Source organism: Miscanthus floridulus, chromosome 14, assembly GCF_019320115.1.
Source record: "Miscanthus floridulus cultivar M001 chromosome 14, ASM1932011v1, whole genome shotgun sequence".
In the NCBI taxonomy this organism is placed as follows: Eukaryota; Viridiplantae; Streptophyta; class Magnoliopsida; order Poales; family Poaceae; genus Miscanthus; species Miscanthus floridulus.
In genome coordinates, this window is record NC_089593.1 from 67,343,331 (window position 1) to 67,363,504 (window position 20,174).

Genomic DNA, 20,174 nt, shown 5'->3' on the forward strand with positions numbered 1-20,174 from the left:
TTACAAAGAAATTCCTTACAAAGATCACAACTATTATTAGGACCGTCTGGTGGTATGGAGTGCAGGATTAGCCCTGGTAATTCAATAAGGAAAGGCGAATGCAGGATGACCAACACAAAAAGCCTATCAACTACAGATCTTGGGATGCCATTTGCAAGCCCAAAAAAGGAGGGCGGCTGGGCATTAGAAACCTCGAGCTGGTTAACAAAGGTATGCTCATCAGCACAGCTTGGCGTTTTGTTCATAAACCGGATTTGGTGGTAGCTAAAATTATCAAAGCGAAGTACTACCCATCTGCCTCGTTTTGGACTGCTGCAACTTCTACTCCTAAATCTACCTTTTGGGCCTCAATTCTTGCTATCAGAAACCATTTAGAGGAAAATGTCACAATTCAGTTTATAAATGGGGACACTTGTATTTGGAATCAACCTTGGTGTACTTTTTTGAAGGATCTGCACAATCTCTTAAATTTGGAACAAACTGCTTACCAAATCCCTAGCACGGTTTCTGATTTATGGCGACCTAACACAAAACTTTATGATACAGAAAAAATTACAACTCTATTTGGTCCACAATCTATGGAGACTCTTCTGCAGGTTACAGCAATTGCAGGTGATCAACCAGACACCCTTTGCTGGAAATTGACTCCTGATGGTCGCTGCACATCCAAGAGCGCTTACAAAATGTTGGCGACAGAGGAGGCTACGTCTGCACCACCAACAAATATTCCATCTCAGGTTATACAAATTCTTAGAAAGGTGTGGGCTGATAAAACAATGCAACCTAGAGTTAAGACTTTTGCTTGGCGGTTGTTGCGTCTCGCTCTAGGCACTGCTAGCCGAATTCACAGGATAATTCCGAGCATAGAACAAACTTGCTCACGTTGTGGATTAACAGAAAATGATGCTCACTTGTTTTTTGAGTGTAGCTCTGTAAGAGCCGTTTGGTTTGCCTCCCCAGTAGGCCTAAGAACACATGCACTTCCTACCTCAGGTCGGGGAGTACATTTGCAGGTTACTACTTTAATGCAGCAAGCTCCAAACCAGGCAACGGTAAACCAAATTTTCTCAATCATGTGGTGTATTTGGAAATCTCGAAATGATCATAAGTTTAAAGGATTGAATGGGTCACATATGAAAGTGCTGCATGAAGCAAAAGCCATTGAATTGGCTTACAATTTGTCAACAGAGATTGATCCTTGTGACCCGCCTGTCCAACTTCCATTGCATGACCAACAATAACAGGCCCCAAGGTAAGCAATACAGAAATCAAAACATGCAGGTTCCTAATGGCCCAAAAAACTTTTGTGATGCTTCTGTTTGTGCGGAGTCAAATGCCAACCAAACTGGGATTGGAATATTCATCCTCGATTCTCCATCACATAGTATTCTATTCGAAGTGGTATCTTTTTTCAGGTGGCTATACGACGTATCCTGCAACTCATAGAGGCTGAAGCTTACGCATTGTTGCTGGCAGCTAAACTTGCTGCTGTAATAATGTCCAAAGACCCGTCTTTATTACTGATAATCGGCATGTTCGCTGGTTGGTTTCTGGACTGATAAGTCCGGCTGATGCTGGTTTGTTATGAGAGAAAAACACTGTTAGCTAGAACAGGCTGAATAAAGTTTTGGCGACGGCGGCAAACAAGAGGGATCTCGTCCGTAGTCCGGGTCATTGGTCACTGCGGCTAATACTAGCGGACTTTATAGCTTCTACAGCAAATATGACACATTCTATCAGTAAAATTGGTAGAGATGCAAATTCTGTGGCTGACAATCTCGCAAAGAAAGGAAGGCGGATAGCAGTTCCTAGTTCTTGCTTATTCTCTTGCGAGTCTTGGACTCATTCTAGAAATTGTACTATCCAGATGGCTTTGGAAAACTTTCAATGAGACAATTTTTGCCCCATATCTGTATCTTGTATTTAAGCTTTGAATGAAATTTACCATTTCAAAAAAAAAGACAGGTTGTAAGTTTCAAAAAAACATATACTTATAGTTGTTCAAATAAATGCACAACCAAAACATATTTTATGAGAAATTTAATAAAAGTAATTTGATGTTTTAGATACTACAAGCTGACTTTTTTTTAGTATAAAGCCAAAGTAAAGCACCCATATGTACAAACAAAGTAGAATACCCAACAAAGTATCGTGTAAAATAAAATTCAAAGAAATCTTTGCCTTTACCGGACCTCCAAATCCTCGAGGAACCCCAGGAAAGCCGCATGCGACGGCCCTCCTTCCGCCAGCGCCTCGCCCGCTCGGTCCCTCGCCGCCGCCGCGCGCTCCCTGAGCGCCCGCGCGCCGTCGGACTCCTCCATCACCCACCTCACCTTGGCTTCCACCTCCTCGGCCTTCACCACGTCCTCATCCCCGACGCGGCTCTTCCTCACCTCCACCCCGAGCCGCATCTCCTCCACGGCGAACACCTTGTTGAGCCCCTGCTCCGCGTACAGTGGCCAGCACAGCAGCGGCAGGCCCGCCGTGACGCCTTCCAGCGTCGAGTTCCACCCGCAGTGCGTCACGAACGCGCCGGCCGCGCGGTGCTGCAACACGTCCACCTGCGGCGCCCAGGACTTGACGACGAGACCTCTGTCCCTGGTCCGCTCCAGGAACCCGTCCGGGAGGAGCACTTTGAGATCGACGTCGAGGTCGTCGGCCGGCTCTCCGGGGCCGCGTGGGCTCCGCACGACCCAGAGAAACCTCTGCCCAGAGCTCTCCAGCCCGACGGCCATCTCCTTAAGCTGGCTCTTTGGGAACGCACCCATGCTCCCGAAGCAGAGGAACACGACGCTGCGGTCCGGCTGCGCGTCCATCCACCGGAGGCATCCGTGGTCCATGTCTCCGCCGGGCGAGACCAGCGGCCCGACGCAGTAGACCGGAGGCATGTCGCGTCCGGGGACACACAAGCCGTCCCTGAGCGCGCGCACGGCGCGCGGCTCCAGCGACTCGAAGGAATTCAGCAAGATCCCGCGAGCCTCCGGCATCCGGGAAGCCAGGCCGAGGCTGGCCTTGCACGCGGCGCCGTCGTCGCGGATCAGCTGGGGCAGCTCCGAGGCCTTGAGCGGAGGTACGCCCGCGAACGTCAGGACGGCGTCGCCGAGCTCCCCGAATCCCGCCGCGCCCAGGGTTCCCCGCATGCCGGGGAGTGCGAGGAAGATGGCGAGGCTGGACGCGCCCGTGGAGGAGAATAAGTAGGCCGGCACGGCGAGCTCCGCCGCGACGTCGAGCGCGTGGGCGCAGAACGTGTCGAGCACGAGCGCGCAGCGGACGGAGCGGGAGCGGGACGAGGACGACGATGCCGAGAGCGAGCGGAGGAGGAAGTCGCGGAGCGGCGCGTTGGTAGCGCGGAGGAAGCCGAACATCCGGGCGATGTGGTCGTGGGCCTGCTCCTGCTCGCCGTCGGGGGCTGGTGGTAGCTTTGGGGAGGGGAGGACGTGGAAGTCCACGGACGTGTTGGCGGCCTTGGCGCGCGCCACCGTGTCGTCGAAGCTGGGGTCTCCGAACGGCGACTGGACGAGCACGACGACGACGTCGAGCGCGGCGCCACCGCCGTGGCGGAGGAGCAGCTTGGATAGCTCGAGCATCGGCGAGAGGTGGCCGACGCCGAAGCCCGGGTACAGGACCAGCGTCGTCGTCTTCTCCATTGCTGGACGATGCGACGACGATTGCAAGTCCTGGCGAGTGGCGAGCTAGTGCGCTAGCCGATAGAGTCCTCCAAGTGATCATTATGAGTGGCGAGTGTACGCGTCATCTGATCTGTCACAACAACACTACGACAGCATGTGCTCAGCTTCTCTCTTTTTTCCGATAGAATTTTACTCGGAAAAAGTCTACTTAACCATATCTTTCATACTTGTCTACTTCACCCTCAACTATAAAACCGTCTATTTTATCCCTTAAACTTTCCAAAACTGTCTATTTTACCGACGGTTTTTCAGCGGCGGTTTTGCTCCAGTGCCGATAGTTTTGACTTTTCTTTTTTTTTTATTTATTTTCGGTGAATTTTTGAAAAATCATAGTAAATCATAGAAAAATCATAAAATAAAAAATCTAATTTTATTAGACTCCACATAAGTAGATCTACACAATGAATATATAATACAGTATGCTTTAGTACAAATTTTTTTATAGCTTTAGATTAATTGGAAAATCCAATTTTGTCTGTAATTAATTAGAATTTATCTATAACTAAGTTATACATAGTCCAATGAGTACAAAATTTTTACTATAGTTCAAGCATACAATAATTAGCGTAGCATAAAAATTTCATCACAATTGGATCATAGAAGCTACAGCTATGAATTATTCCAATTAATTACAGACAAAATTGGATTTTTCCAATTAATCTAAAGCTACAAAAAAAATTTGTACTAAAGCATACCGTATTATATATTCATTGTGTAGATCTACTCATGTGGAGTCCAATAAAATTAAATTTTTCATTTTTATGATTTTTCTATGATTTACTATAATTTTTCAAAAATTCACCGAAAATAAATAAAAAAAAAGAAAATTAAAAAACGCCAGAACTGCAGCAAACTAACGTTACTGTAGCAAACCGGTTGTTACTGTAGCAAACTGCCGGTGAAAAACAGTCCAGGGGGTAAAATAGACGGTTTTAGAAAGTTCAGGGGGGTAAAACAGACGGTTTCGTAGTTGGAGGATGAAGTAGACCAAGTATAAAAGATAAAGAGTTATGTAGACTTTTTCCATTTTACTTCGTTGTCTCGTATAGTCATAGAGCATCATTCTCACCTCAAGTCAAACATTTCAATTTTTATCAAATAAAATTAAAAAAATAATATTTATAATGTATAATTGATATCATTAAATGAATCGTTGACTTTTTTTATAATAAACCTATTTAGAAATATAAATGTTTCTAATAATTTTTAGAAATCTTATTAAATTTTAAAAAAATTGATCAGCATAAACTCATAGCAACAATCTTTTTAGGAGCGAGGGAGTATTCTGCTAGCTCTATTCGGTTATTCCCTAGGGAAGTGCTGACTGCTGAGAGCTGGTAGGCTGGTGGTGTCTAAAAAAATATTTGAGTCGGTCTATCAGCAGTGGGCACTATCGTCAATTTACGACACGCTTCACGCCTAATCATCCGGTGGATGGTCGGACCATCATGGTCCAATTTCAGTTTGGCGAGCATTCCCTCAGAGTGAACGTTTCTGCTGTCTGATGCTGGTAACAGTTTTTTTTTTTGCTCTTCTTTTTGAAATATATTCATAAATGCACTTTAGGAGGTATTCTTTCAGAATATAGACCCTGAGTCCGGCGCCAAGATTTACAGTGCCAAGCTTGACGCCAAGATTCACGGCGCTGAGATCATGCCATGTCAACGACATGTAGAAAATAACCCTAGACCTCAGGATTTTTTTTTAATTTTAGCACTTTTTTATAACTAATTTTAAATATAACATTGCAAGCTTTTTTTAAAAACTAACATTTTTTGCCGTGCCTATTGCCCTGGCGCGGCCAAATGCCTGTGCCGCGCCATGCATGGTGGCGCGGCAGAGGTCTGACGTGGCGACGACCGGTTTCGGTGACAGGTGACGAGGCAGCTCTTGCCGCGCCACCGCCCTTGGTGCGGTAGTGCCGCGCCCTGACCCGTGACGCGGCAGAGCCGAATAAATACCGCGGCCAGTCCCGCCTGCCTTAGCAGCAATCCCGCCTGGCCGCCCGGCCGACGGTACCTGAACGGTTTAATCCGAACGCGTCGCGCCGATAGTGGGAGTTATTCTAAGTATTGCTTGACGTAAAATCAATAGTAGATTTGTTTCTGTCTTTTGTTGAATTTTTTTCACGGTCGACGGGTGAATTTGATAAGCCAATGATTTGTTTTCCGTCTTTCATAATACGGTTAACCACCAATTTAACTAATCGATTATGAAAAATTGGCACCGGCGTCGAGATACGCCGGGACTGCCGGTTCCCGAAGTAGTTGGTACATAATCTCGCCGGCAGTGCTGCCGCGACGTAAAGAAACGAATATGAAACAGATAAATGAAGTCCGTGCGCAAGTTGACAAGCTGCCACATAACATTTTCATTGTTTTGACATAAGTTTGATATAACATAACCAAATAACCCCGCAAGTTTCGGACGCCAATATTCGTTTGACCTAACAAACTAAGACCCAGGAGTGTAAGGGTCCCTCGGACGCTTCTGTCTCTTCGGATTTGTTGGCAACACATTGGGAGTGTAGCCAACGTCGGTATGGTCGCGTCAACGGTGCGTATGGCTCGTACCCTGCAAGTATATGATACGCACGATTACTTATAATTTTTTTATGATCGTTAGTTCATGGAGCCTACGTATTTAAATAAACTATCTTTGATAGTACCTGTGAGGCTCCTTGATACCAAGCGGGGCACCACCTAGCTGAGACATGCCGATCTCGTGCTGCGGCTAATCGTCCCACTGGTCGTGATGTCTGTGGAAGCCTAGGGGGTCGTCGTCATCGTCGTCCTCATCGTCCTCGGTTGCAGGATTCTTCCCAGCGCTATGATATGGTGGTGTACGCACCACGGAAGTGGCACTTGTCATCTGCTGAGAAGAGCCGGCTGGTGTCCTCAAAGAGGCTGAAGACATGCCACCCGACCACGCCAGGAGTGGCAGTTCCTCATAAGGAGTATCCATGCAGCTCAGCTTCTGAGCTAGCTTCCTACAACTCTTCTTCACCTTCTACATAAATAGACGTTAAAGTTAGTGCATTACACAAACGCATATACACTAAAGAAATATTTTCAGAACGGATAAGTTTATGTTACCTCCACAAAAGCCGCGAGAACGTCTGGCCCCTGACCTCTAGACTGGTGAAGCCAGAACGCTGCTTCGTTGGACAGCCTTGACAATTGTGTCGCCTGGGTACAGAAATGCGGTTAGACAGTTTTAGTACACATACTTAATACCAAAAGGATAACAAATTGTACCATTCAAGTATATTACCATGTATCTTTGAAGCGGGGCTCTCTCCAGCTGTGTGTCCTCCCTAGTGGTAACGTCATACACATCTTCGATGACATCTTCCTCCGAGTCCTCATCAATTGCCACGTCAGTGTACGGGGGCTTGATATGTGTCCTCGTAGACCTATAAAGCCACCGCAGGTACTCGTCGAAGGTGTGCTAGTCATGTGGAGGACCTGCATGGACCAGATGTCGTACCCTATTCTACCACAAATGGATGCACGAGCTGTGTGTCACGCGCCAATCCTTGGTCTTGTACCTCTTCCTGCGGTCATACCTGCAACAAAATGATGTTAGTTGTACCACACACCTCTAGATTGTAGCATTGTTATTAATCGATAACACACCTGTGCAATTCTTGGTTGGTGGAGTAAAGCGGTGGTGGGCAGCCTGTTATTCTCCCAAACTATCTACAGACCCGGATGGGTAAGTGAATCTCGACCACATGGAAGAAGATAAAAGGGACATCGCAGCGATACTCGTCTGACTCGTCCCTAGTGACAGGACTAAGATAGTACTAGAGCTCTGGAGCATCCCAATGATACCAATGCACCTGAATTTTGTAATTGAGTTAGGTTGTGATATAGTGTACATCGAACAAGACACAGGTATGATAGTAAAGAGAGCGTAACCTGGTGCTGTGTCAGGACGTCGAGACTATCCGTGTACTCCCTATACTTGCGCCTTGCATTCCCTCTAACTAACTCTGCTTTCGTCTAGATATACAGAGCTGTAGAGAGTGTATCCTGCATGTTCTATTGCTACATTGAACACGATAATGAATTAGCCATTAATAATGAATTCATATGCAACTGCCTCCAAAAATACAGTGAACCGAAGTATTTACCGACAAACCATTATTAAGGGGCCTCCAACGGGCCATCATTCCCAACACCACACCTGGAGTAGGTACAAGCAACCCCCAAGGTTCGCATATTTTGAGGTGCGACGGCAGGCAACGCATAGCTGTCGATACGTCCATACCAGGACTGCGCTGCCCTAGCTGTACGCCGCTATGTTCTCCCACGGCTGTCGTAGTATGTCAAGGAACATCTAGCTGATCGTGTTGCCCGAGGCATTTGGGAAGAGGAAAGCACCAAGAAAGTGCCAGAGCCACACACGAGCGAACCTGTCAATCAGAGCCTCCTCAGCCTGTGGGTCCAAGTAATAAAGTGCTCCGTGATCCAGGACGACGAAACCCCAGAACTTTTTATGAAATTAACCAAAGAAAATGAGACTCCATGGCTGCAGGAAAGTAATACAAGTATTAAATAGGTTTGAATTACTCACTTATTTTTCTTGGAAGCATCGTCGTCCGGTGGAAGAAAGCCAGTAAACTGAGCCACCAGCTCCCTCCAGTGATCGTTGTCAACTATCCCTGTCACTGGAAGTTCCCCCAACCAAAGGCCTAAAATAGCCATCATGTCCTGCAACGTAAAGGTCATCTCGCCACAAGGTAGGTGGAACGTGTGGGTCTCAGGCCTCCACCTGTTATAAGAATAGAATGACTGTTAGGTGCCTCAAATTTGTTAGAAGAAAGTTTACGTACAAAGAATGCACTCGCACCTATCTACAACTGGAGTAAGTAGTGCTGGGTCAAGGGGCGGAAGACCGTGGTTGACAACATGGATAAGCTCGAGGAAGCCGGCACACCGTATGTACGGTGCATAACGCTTGTCCCACTGGTGTGCTCTGGTGTGCGTGCGGGGCCTCAAAGGAGGCAACAACACCTCTGCATCATTATCACTCAAGATGTGTGCTCGGTGTTGGTCGTCGTACTCCACCTCAAGAATAGGGTACAACGGGTGTTGCGTGGGAGGAGCCATCCTATTACGAATTGATAAACAAAGCGTTAGAGTATTCAAATTAACAAAATTTAAATTAACATTAGTAAGTTCACAAACAAATCACTAACCTAACTATCCTAAATCCCTAAACCCAAAATCCTAACTATACTAGATAATAAATACATAATCAATCCCTAAAATACCTAAACCCTTTTGGGTTTAGAGTAAACTAGTATCTATACCCAAAATCCCTAACTAAATAACTAACTATAAACTAAATAATAAATACATAAACAATCCCTAAACCCAAAATCCTAACAAAACTAGAACACACAACCTCAAACCTACGTAAATCACAAACAAATTCACTAACTTAACTATCTTAAATCACTAACTATCATAAATCAATACCAATCATAAAACCCTAACTATCCTAAATTACTAACTATCCTAAATCACTAATTATCCTAAATCAATAATAATCAAAAAAATAAAATCAACCCTAACTATCCTAAATTACTAACTATCCTAAATCACCAACTATCCTAAATCAATAATAATCCAAAAAAAATATGAAATCAACCCTAACTATCCTAAATTACTAACTATCCTAAATCACTAATTATCATAAATCAATAATAAGCAAAATATATATATAAAATCAAGAGGAGGTACCTTAGGAGCGGACGACCTTGACGCGCCGACGTTCGTGGCGCGGTCGGCGCGGGCCCTGCGCGGCGGGAGTGGCCGGGCGCGGCGTGGTCGGTCGGGCGAGGCCGGGCGTGGCGAGGTCGGGCGGGCGCTGCGCGGCGGCTGGCGGCGCTGGCGGCTGACAGGCGATTGTAGGCGCTGGCGACTGTAGGCGCTGGCGACGGGCGGGCAGGTGCGTGCATGCGGGCGGGCGGGCAGGTGCGTGCGTGCGGGCGGGCGGGCTGGCGGTATTTATTTGGCTCTGCCGCGCCATAGATCAGGGCGCGGCACTGTCGCGCCAAGATCGGTGGCGCGGCAAGAGCTGCCACATCACCGGTCACCGAAATCGGTCGCCACCATCGTCAGACATGTGCCGTGCCACCATACATGGCGCATCACAGGCATTTGGCCCCGCCAGGGCAATAGGCGCGACCAAAGTGTTAGTTAAAAAAAACTTGCAGTGTTAGATTTAAAATTAATTATCAAAAAGTGTTAAAATTAAAAAAAAAATTCGACCTCAACGCCAGAGCAATTGACGCCGAAACATGTAACCTCAACGCCAATTGCTAGGGTGCCAAGCCCAGGGTCTATATTTTGAAAAGATACCTTCAGGGTGTATTTATGAATATCTCTAAAAAAAAGGACAACAAATAAAAGATTCGGCCGGTAACAGTCTGACATATGGTGGACCCACACGTGAAGTTGGCGTAGGCGACGTTGTTCTCTTCTTCTTTTTCTAGGCGTCTCTTTCTCTTTCCGGCGCTTCATTTTTTTCCTTTGTTTTCTTTTTTTCTTTTGATAAAGACAATCAAAACAAGTGTCATGTTTTATATATTTGAAGAAAAACAAAGGCGGATATAAAAGATGGACAATAAGACATAAAACGATCTCTGAATGAATACCATCGCCTTCTCTCACCTTCCAGTTGACCAGTTCTGCCCCGCCGCCTTCCTCCTCCATGCCACCACTCGGTCCCCCCTTCTCTCTTAACCAGCGATCTCGTTGGGGGACAGAGGAGTGGGGACCGATCCCTTTCCCCTTCATAGTTCTTATTAGGTATGTGGATCCTTATTGATCTAGGTTTTAGTTTCTAGTGTTATTATCGAGGTTATGGCAGTGATGATATTTTGGAATAACGTCTCTCCGGCCTCTCCCTACCTCAATGATATTCGATCTGGCACTGGCAAAGGACCAAGTGAGAGTTTGGTCTGTCAGATCCGCTGTTTTTCTTCAAATCTTGGCTTTTGATGTGCTTATCAGAGGAAGCAGTTGGTTGACTTTCGATACGGCGATCTCGACCTCTTCTTTTGGTTTACTCTATAGCAAAGTCCGACATCTTCAACACGATGTTCTGATGGTGAAGGATTATAAGCCTATGTTCTTTGGAGGTTCCCTCTAAGCGATGTTCTTTTAGTGCGTACTAGATCTCGTTGTTAGCGACGAGTGCCTTTGTCGATCTTCAAAGCCTTTGGTGAGGGTGTTTATAGGTGTCCTTTTTTTTCTGTCTTTACAGTGCGATCTTCAAACTCAGGCAACAATGGATGTTCAAAGGAAGAAGACGATCGATTTGGTCTTTGATGTACTCTTTTTTTCCCCTTTGTTTTCTCTACCAGATTTCATTTCTCACTTTATTTTTTTTTCTTTTTTTACCTTTTTCTTTCTTTTCCCGTCTTCTTTTCTACTAATATATCCATTTTTATTCTATATACTATGAGCAAAGCTTTTGTGTTATGAAACTAGCAAGATGGTCTGTGTAAATAGCGCTGGTATCTTTTCATTATATATTTAGATATTTTTGCCTCTGAAATAATCATTTTCCATTTTCTTATTGTGTTTGTCCTTTCTCTCTACGTCTTGTTAACGTTATGTACCTATATATCATCGATATATTTCTTAGGTTAAATCTATTATCATCGTTATCTTCTCTTCCTTGCGAATTCAAGTTTAACCTTCATTTTTTTCTTCAATGGGCTTCAACTAATGTCAAGGTTATCACAAATTTTTTATCTTCTTTACTCTCTTAATTTAAAATTTATATTTATTTAGCTTGTTGTATTTTTAGTTATATTAGTTGTCACTCGTAAATGTTCCAGAACGATGCATATTCTTTTATACGTTTTATGTGCTTATTTATGAGTAGTTATAATTTCTTATTTTCAAGACTTAATCTTTTTTATTATTAATTTTTTAGTGAATAGTACTTTTTGTTTTTTTTTTTAAAATCCTATATTTTAGTTAGAACTTAGATTCAGTCTAGCCTATTCTTTGTTCAATCTCACATGCTAGGCCAATGCAATTGTCACATACAGTGGGGTGTGTTTTGATTTTTCTTTTTTACCATCGTATCTCATGTCTCGTTTCCTTCCAAAATCTCTATCGTCGAATCCAGATTGTTAAACTCATTTTTTTTACTTCATTCATTTTCTTTTATGCCAAGCAATGTTGATCGTCCCATATCTAATCCAGACTTCAAAATGTGTCTTTTGCCCATAGTGGCTTTGCTTACTTGACCTAGGTCACGACACATAGGCACATAATACCTCTGGTTAATGCACAGCACAGGCCACCATTAGCTCGTCATTGTGCTTGTCTGCATCTGCCGTTTGTTTGCAATAGTTGCTTGCCCACAGTCGTCATCGCTCGCCTGCGGCCTCTCTTAGCCATGCTCCACGGTCGCTCATGCTCCGTGCACGCCCATAACAAGCTGCTTCATGCTCGCCTGTTGCTGTCTTTTTGTCTAGCTACTGCTCCTCCGTCGCCTACAAACGCGTTTGTGTTTAGTCGAGAAGCGGGAGCTATTATATGCAAGTCATTGTTGCCTCATTGACCAAACTAGAACTTATTTAAATTTGGAACATGTTAGACGCGATAGAATCAGTCTCACCTTGCTATATTTGGTTATTTGTTGAGCCTCATAGGATAGGACTGAGAGAGAATCCTATTAACTTCCATAATGATAGGATGCGCACGTCCAGACATCCGGACGCATCCCGACCCACGCCGTGCCTGTACCTATACCTTGGCCGCGTCTTTACCCCGACCCTGACACGCCTTCGCCCACATGCGTGCCTTATCAGCTACCGCTCCTCTCTCTCTCATGCCTCCAACGCTACTCCCTCCCTCTTTCTCTACGGTGCGGGCGAGCGTCTCAGCATGATGACACATTGGCCTCGCCGTGAGCGGGCCATGACAAGGAGGCCCGAGCGGCCCTCGCACGGCGGCGCAATGGCGCTGGCGGCCCCGGTCACGGGCGAACCAGCGCAGCAGGGCCTGTACGAGTGGCTCCCCGACGGATCTGGCTCCCTCTCCCAGTTGTGCGGGCGCTGCCTCCTTACCGCGTCGCGCAGCTACCGCCACCGGGGTCGCTGCCTCCGGTGAACTCCACACGTCGATGAGCCTCCATTCTCCCAAGCAGCATGGAGATGTTGCGCTGCGCTAAAAGTGCATGTTGCAAGCATATGTTTCAAGTGTTTCAGATGTTTCAGAGGTATATTACAAGTGTTTTTATGGATATTGCAAAAGTAGATCGGGATGTTGTACATCATGTTGCATATATTGCAAGTGTTTCAGATGAATATTGTAAGCGTTTGTTTAAAATGTTTCATCTGTTTCAGACGTATGTTTGCAAACGTTTTGATCCAGATGTTGCATATGTTTTACACATATGTTGCAAGAGTACGTTCCAAATGTTTCAGTCTTATGTTGCAGCAAGTGTTTTCATATTGCAAGATGTAAGTGTTTATCTGGAAGTTATATATGTTGCAATGGTTATACACGTATGTTGCAAGTGTATGTTTCAAATGTTTCGGTTGTTTTCAGAAGTATGTTACAAGTGTTTTATCTGGATGTTGCATATATTGTTGTGGCTATACACATATGTTGCAAGTGTATGTGTTTTAAATATTTTATCTATTTTATACGTATGTTGCAGTAAGTGCTTCATGTTAAAGTGTTTTCATTAGCAGGCACGAGAAGCGAGCGCGCAGAGACGGTCCCGTGTGCATGCCCAGCAGCATGGCGTGCATGCACAGTGTGGGCGCGTGTAGTAGGATCTAGCAGGAGCATGCGGGTGCGTGAAGTAGGCGGGGGCAGGCAGCAACAGCATGCATAGACGCGTAGCAGCAGGCGCATGTAGGTGCGTGCAGCAGACGGGGAGCAGACAGCAATAGTATGTGCATTAGGCAGGCAGGCGCGAGCGTCCGGACAAGGGCCAGCGTTCGAACGTCCAGACGCTAGCCACACTTTATTAAATTAGAACATGACAGACATGGAGAAAAATATTTAAACATACATTGTATGTGGCATAATTTTTCTTGATAGATCTTGAAGGTTAGATCATCATGAGATCCGGCCAATGGTGGATACTCTTTTCTTTTTCTTAATTAATCTCATAATTTTTATGCTCTTTCAACCTCTTCAATTCATGATCTAATTTCTTGATTCTTTAATCTTGAACGTCCGTTTCATAGTATGTATCCCATTTAGTTTCGTTCAATCTCGTATCATTTCTAAACCATTAGAATTTGGGCGCACAACCAATAGCACGTAGCCTTTTTAAACATCAATTAAAAAGTATTTTCATGGTTTTTTATTTAGTTGTTTTGCTTTCTAACCAAAATAGAATAGAAACCATTTTGTCATTTTGTTTCAGATTTGGTTGCATATTAATTGTACCGTGCATTAACTCTTTATTTACTTATTTTGTTTCTCAATACATATACCTTTCAAATTAGTAGTTTTTAAATTTTTAATTCTGAATCTAGCTATATACTATGGTTTTGAGTATAGATTCTTTGGTTAAACCTACATAGTTAGATCATAAAAAATTGAACAATGCATACTTTTTTTCAATAAATCTCATAATTTCTCGGCCCATCGACTCCTTTTAACATTGTATCCACAGGGAGGAGCGAAAGGGTGGCCAGAGATATTGACAAATATGCATACTTATGACAAGATCATTAACTCTCATACTATAGCAGGGGTAAGTTAAATAATAAATAAATAATAAGTGTAAGGCATTGATAGTAATCCAGAGATAGAAATAGATACTCATAAATATAGTATGGCTAGGCAGAAGATTAGTTAAGATCAAAAGATTTCTAGGTCATTCCTTATTTACTAAGTCTTTTGTACATCTAAGTATATACACTTTCATCTATAGCATAATTAACTCTGTATCTATGCATAAGGAACATTATTAAGGAAGTTCAAGAACAGAGCTTGTCTCCCTTCGCAATCGAGTTCTACTTGTTCTACAAACGGAGAGTGGACTACAAAGGACTCAACGAGAGTGTCACACTCGTGATCTACCACATGACCCGGAGTGTAGAGTGCATCCGTAGGTAAACAGTATTTAAGCACCACGCTTACATAATGTCGACCACTTAACTCACTCGAGTATTGAACTAAGTGCTTTGCAACCATATGCATAAATTCATCATCAATCATGACTATATCAAGCATACAACTAGAACAAACTAGGAACATAATAAATAAAAATATAGTATTGAAGTAGCACAAAGTTATAAATATAGAGGGATACAATGGCTTTACCAGCCTCCAGACGGTGAATCTGAAATCCGGAGCAAATGTCCAACTCTACTTAAATCTTGCTAGCTAGCCTATACTAGAACTTTAAAGAATTGGAGCTCTCTTCTCTTCTCTCTAGAAACCATAATTTCTAATCTGATCTTGACTTATGGCAGATGTCAAGGGAGGGGGATAGGAGCTGGTATATATAGGCTGGAGCATCAATTCTGGACCCTCGGATCAAACCGACTTGAATAAACAGCATAAATGCAATCCTTAAGATGATGGAGAACCGACATACAAAGCTGGTGGCTGACTGGTGGGCCCAGGGGCCGGCCGGCCTGCAGGTGGGACCGGACGGCCCCACCTAGCGGTGCCTCGCTCTCCGCTTCAGTGTGGTGTCTTCTCGAGTCTTCTGGAACCTTCTATGGTTGTTTTTGCTGTGGATAAGCGTGATTTACTTTGACGATTTGATCCACCTTGATGGTTTTCTGGATAAACCCTGCTGAAAACACATATTCATCAAAACTCATAGAAATTGTCAGTTTAAACCCCTAAGTCTATGTTGGTGATCATTTTCATGCATGATTTTGATAGTTTATGATAGATGGTAACTACCGTCAACAGCAAGACACATCTAACTATTATCCTATGCATGCTAGTTTTGCATTTGATCAATCAATTCTTACAACTAGCATACACCACACAAGTATGGATATAGAATTTAAAAACTTGTGCTATACAAGCAAACATATGTAATGCACGTACAAATGCATCAAACGAGTTTATGAGCTTGCTCCCTCTACTTGTGTGATTCAAATTTTAATTGATCCCCTTACAATGTCATTTTATTTGTTTGCTCCCCCTATCTTACTATCTTTGTGAATTACTTCTCCCCCTTTGGCATCAAATACCACAAAAGGTGAGCTCAAATTTTAGATAGGTTAGGGTGAAACCATGTTAGGTGAGGATCATTTTCCCATATTTGGTTCAATCTAGATCACTTGCAAAAGATATTTAACTCAGTTTGATCCAAGGGCAAGCTTCTTCACACCTCATTTCAAGGGTTATCTTGGCCATGTTGAGTTAAACACTTATAGCTTATTTTCTAGATTAAACACCAGGTTCACAAGCCCACAAACATGTCATATGCTACCACTAGATCATTTCAAACATAGAAGCAATAGTGGTACCACACAAGCATCAAATCCATTTGATTTTCATGAATGAGCCTAAGACATGATAGGAATGACTAGATGCACTAAACAAGTCCTTAGCAAGGAATGAATGACATGTCAATCAATTTTACCTTGCTTTGCTCAAAGGAGAGGCATGTCATATAAAGGTGGATGCATCAACACATATTTGAGAAGTCAAGTATGTTCAATTCATTCCTTAGCTTGCAAAACCTCTTCTCATCAAGTGGCTTGGTGAAAATGTTGGCAAGTTGATCATCGGTGCCCACACTCTCAATGCAATTGTCCCCTTTTGTTGGTGATCTCTAATGAAATGATGGCGGACATCTATGTGCTTTGTTCTTGAATGTTGAACCAGGTTGTTGGTGAGCTTCATGGCACTCTCATTGTCACATAGCAATGGAACTTGTTTGAATTTGATTCCAAAGTCACTTAAAGTAGCCTTCATCTAAAGTAATTGAGCACAACAACTACCGGCCAAAATATACTTCGCTTCAGCGATTGAAAGTGCTACAGTATTTTGCTTCTTTGATGACCAAAACACAAGTGATCTTCCCGATAATTGGCATGTGCCCGATGTGCCTTTTCTCTCAACTTTGCATCCCACATAATCGGAGTCCGAATATCCAATCAACTCAAAACTTACTCATTTGGGATACCACAATCTAATATTTTGTGTATGCTTCAAATATCTCAATATTCTGTTTGTTACCTTCAAATGACTTTTTCTTGGTGAGGCTTGAAATCTAGCACACATGCATACACTAAATATCATATCCGGCCATGATGCGGTCACATAGAGTTGGCTTCCAATCATAGACCGATACATCTTTTGATCCACCATGTTGCCACTAGCATCACTATCCAAGTTTTCATTTGTCCCCATTGGTGTACTAATAGCTTTAGCATCATCCATTCCAAACTTCTTGAGAATATCTTTGATGTACTTGCCTTGACTCACAAATGTGCCATTCTTCATTTGCTTGATTTGAAGACTGTTGACGGTAGTTAACAAACATTATAAACCATCAATATAACTTGAATAAGGGCATGCAAGTAATCACCAACATAGACTTAGAGGTTTAAACAAACAAATTTCACAAGTTTTGGTGAATCTATGTTTTCAGCAAGGTTTATCTAGAAAACCGTCAAGGTGGACCTATATGTCAGAGTTAATCACGCTTATCCGCAATGAGACGAACACCAAAATGATCTAGAAGACTCTAGAGGACACCACACTGTGGCGGAGGGCGAGAGGACGCTAGGTGGGGCCGGCTGGCCCCACCTACAGGCCATCCGGCCTATGGCACCCACTGTCAGCCTCCTTCGAATGTTAATATTCTACTGCCTTAGGGTTTGCATCTACACCGTCCTTTCAAGGCGATTTGATCCGAGGGCTCAGAATTGATGCTAATGCCTATATACCAACCCTTACCTCCTCCCTAATGAATCAAGTCATTTGAGAAGATAGAAACCCTAATCATCCCCAAAGCTCCACCATATTCTAGGGCATAGCTAGCTAGGCTAGGTCTAGAGGAAGGCAAGCTTTGCTTGGATTCTAGATCTTGTCAAGAGCGTGGCTTGGTATAGCCCCTTGTATCCTCTTTTGTACCTTTCATTATTTATATGTTTGCTACAATTGATTCGATATTATTCTTAATATTATTCATGTTCCTAGTTATCATATTCATCGTCTACTTTGATTATATGCTTAGTATAGTTAGATTATCATCATGTTCAAGCATAAGTACGTATAGCGCTCGCTCTAAGGTACCAGGGGTGAGTGGTCGACATTGTGTAAGCGTGGTGCTAATACATTGTTTACCTATGGATGCACCCTATATTCTGGGCCATGTGGTAGATCATGGATGTGTCGCTCCCGTTGAGTCCTTTGTAGTCCACTCCCCAAATATGGGACAAGTAGGATTTAGTTACGAAGAAAAACAAGCTCTGTTCTTAATCTTCCTTAGTAATATCCCTTATGTGTAGATATGAAGTTGATCTTAGCCATGACTACTAAGTGTAATTATACTAATCAACATATGCTTTGACTTGTAATTAAGAATGACTTAGGAATTATTTCTCTAATATTCTATCTAGCCATGCTAATGCCATAGAAAGGAGTACTCTGAGTGATTATTTATCATTTATCATTCTTATCATATTTATCTCTTAACTTACCCCTGTTGTGAGTAGAAGTTGGTTATAGTTTATTTCTCCATCATATGTATAAGTTATCAATATATTCCAACTACCCGTCCTTCTCTATGGTAAAAATATAAATAACGATACCTAGAATACTCCCGGATGAAGTGCTACAATGGTATAATTATCTGTGCGCTTGTAGATCCCTTCATATATATATTTATGTTCTTTCTAGTCTCATATAATATTAGAAGTATTTCTCAGTGTCATTCTAGTAGTGATACTAGGTAGTACCAACAAGCATTTATGGCATCATTGCTAGGGATGACAACTTAGTAAAAGTGATGTTAAAAAATGTCAACAACATTAGGTGGCTACTTAAACAAGTGACAAGTTAATAAATACCAACAAGCATTTCTGGCGCCATTGCCGGGGAAGGTAGCTAGGCATGAAGGAATATTGATAAACTTATACTTATTAATGTGATCGAGGAAAACCATTGACCTCTGCTCAATCAGGCTTACCCTTGTTCTGTCTACTTTTATATCTTATTCAGGGTATTATACGACCGGTTTTGACCTTCCAACAAATTATGTTGAAGATCCAGAAGCATTAATCAGAAGGACTAGAGCTAAACTCAAGAAGGTTCTAGCTTTAGAATCAGAAGACAACCAGACAAGGCGGAGCTTAACACCAGTTTTTGAAGCCATGGCCAACAAGACTCTCCGTAAATTCTATGCTCCAACTACTGCCAACATCCGTACTGGTCCAACGATCAACATTGGAGACAATGCTTTTAAACTCAAGCTAGCTCTCATCAACATGGTGCAAGCTAACCAGTTTTGCAAAAAGGCACATGAAGATGCGAGTGCTCATCTTCAACACTTCCTGGAGATCTTTAGCACTTTCACCATCAAAGGAGTTACTAGAGACGCCATAGTACTTCGCCTCTTCCCATTTTCACTTTTGGGGAAGGCGAAGCAATGGTTCTATGCCAACAAAGATAGAAATACTACATGGGATAACTACTTCACTGCCTTCCTAGCAAAGTTCTTTCCCACAGGCAAGACCAATGCTCTCTGCATGGGAGAATCTCAAGTTTTTAGCAGCAACATAATGAATCTATCCCTGAGATATAGGAACACTTCCAAGATTACATATCATAATGTCATTATCATGGGATGGAGGATTGGCTACTCATGCAGATTTTCTACCATGGGTTGACAAACAACACCCATGAGAATATGGATGCCGCTACTAGAGGTGCTTTCTTATCACTCATAATTGCACAAGCAATAGCTCTTATGGAGAAGGTGGTCCCCAACCAAGGTTGGAATGAAGAACGTCTCTAGATTTGCAAGAGAAGTGGAGGTATGCATCAACTCAAGGAGGTAGACATGCTATCTGCCAAGATGGACCTGCTGATGAAAAAGCTCAAAGACCGAGCCAATGAGAAGCAAGAAGTCATGCACATTCATGACTCTCGCATGACGTGTGAAGAGTGTGGCAATACTGGGCATTCAGGAACAACTGTCCTAAAATCCATGAGGATGTAAACTTCATCAACAACAACAACTATTGTCCTCAACAAAATCAAGGATGGAATCAGCAACAAAGGCCAAACTACTAAGCATACTACTGCATACAACCATCGACGGGAAGATGGATAGACTATTCCTTGCCTAAAAAGAAAGGTGATTTAGGAAGACCTATCATCCCCATCGCCATTAGACCTCACATATTCCAAGAAGTTGTATGTGACTTTAGAGCAAGTGTCAACATCATGCCTAAGATAATTAATGGAGATACTTTGTTGTACATAAACATGCGTTTGTAGCTTGCAG

General features: G+C 43.2%; 1 protein-coding gene across 2 annotated transcripts; it reads right to left on the bottom strand.

Moving 5' to 3' along the window:
• Window positions 1-423: 423 nt before the first annotated feature.
• LOC136504936 (anthocyanidin 5,3-O-glucosyltransferase-like) lies at window positions 424-3,684 on the bottom strand. 2 transcript variants are annotated; one of them, XM_066499989.1, is made up of 2 exons: window positions 2,188-3,684; window positions 424-708 (listed from the first exon to the last, which is right to left on the bottom strand). In XM_066499989.1, exons 1-2 carry the CDS (start codon window positions 3,645-3,647, stop codon window positions 561-563), a joined length of 1,608 nt encoding a protein of 535 aa, XP_066356086.1. In that variant the 5' UTR covers window positions 3,648-3,684; the 3' UTR covers window positions 424-560. The 2 variants fall into 2 exon arrangements, with proteins under 2 accessions (XP_066356086.1, XP_066356087.1); XM_066499990.1 differs by having other exon boundaries at window positions 573-708; window positions 2,193-3,684.
• Between the last annotated feature and the right edge of the window lie 16,490 nt (window positions 3,685-20,174).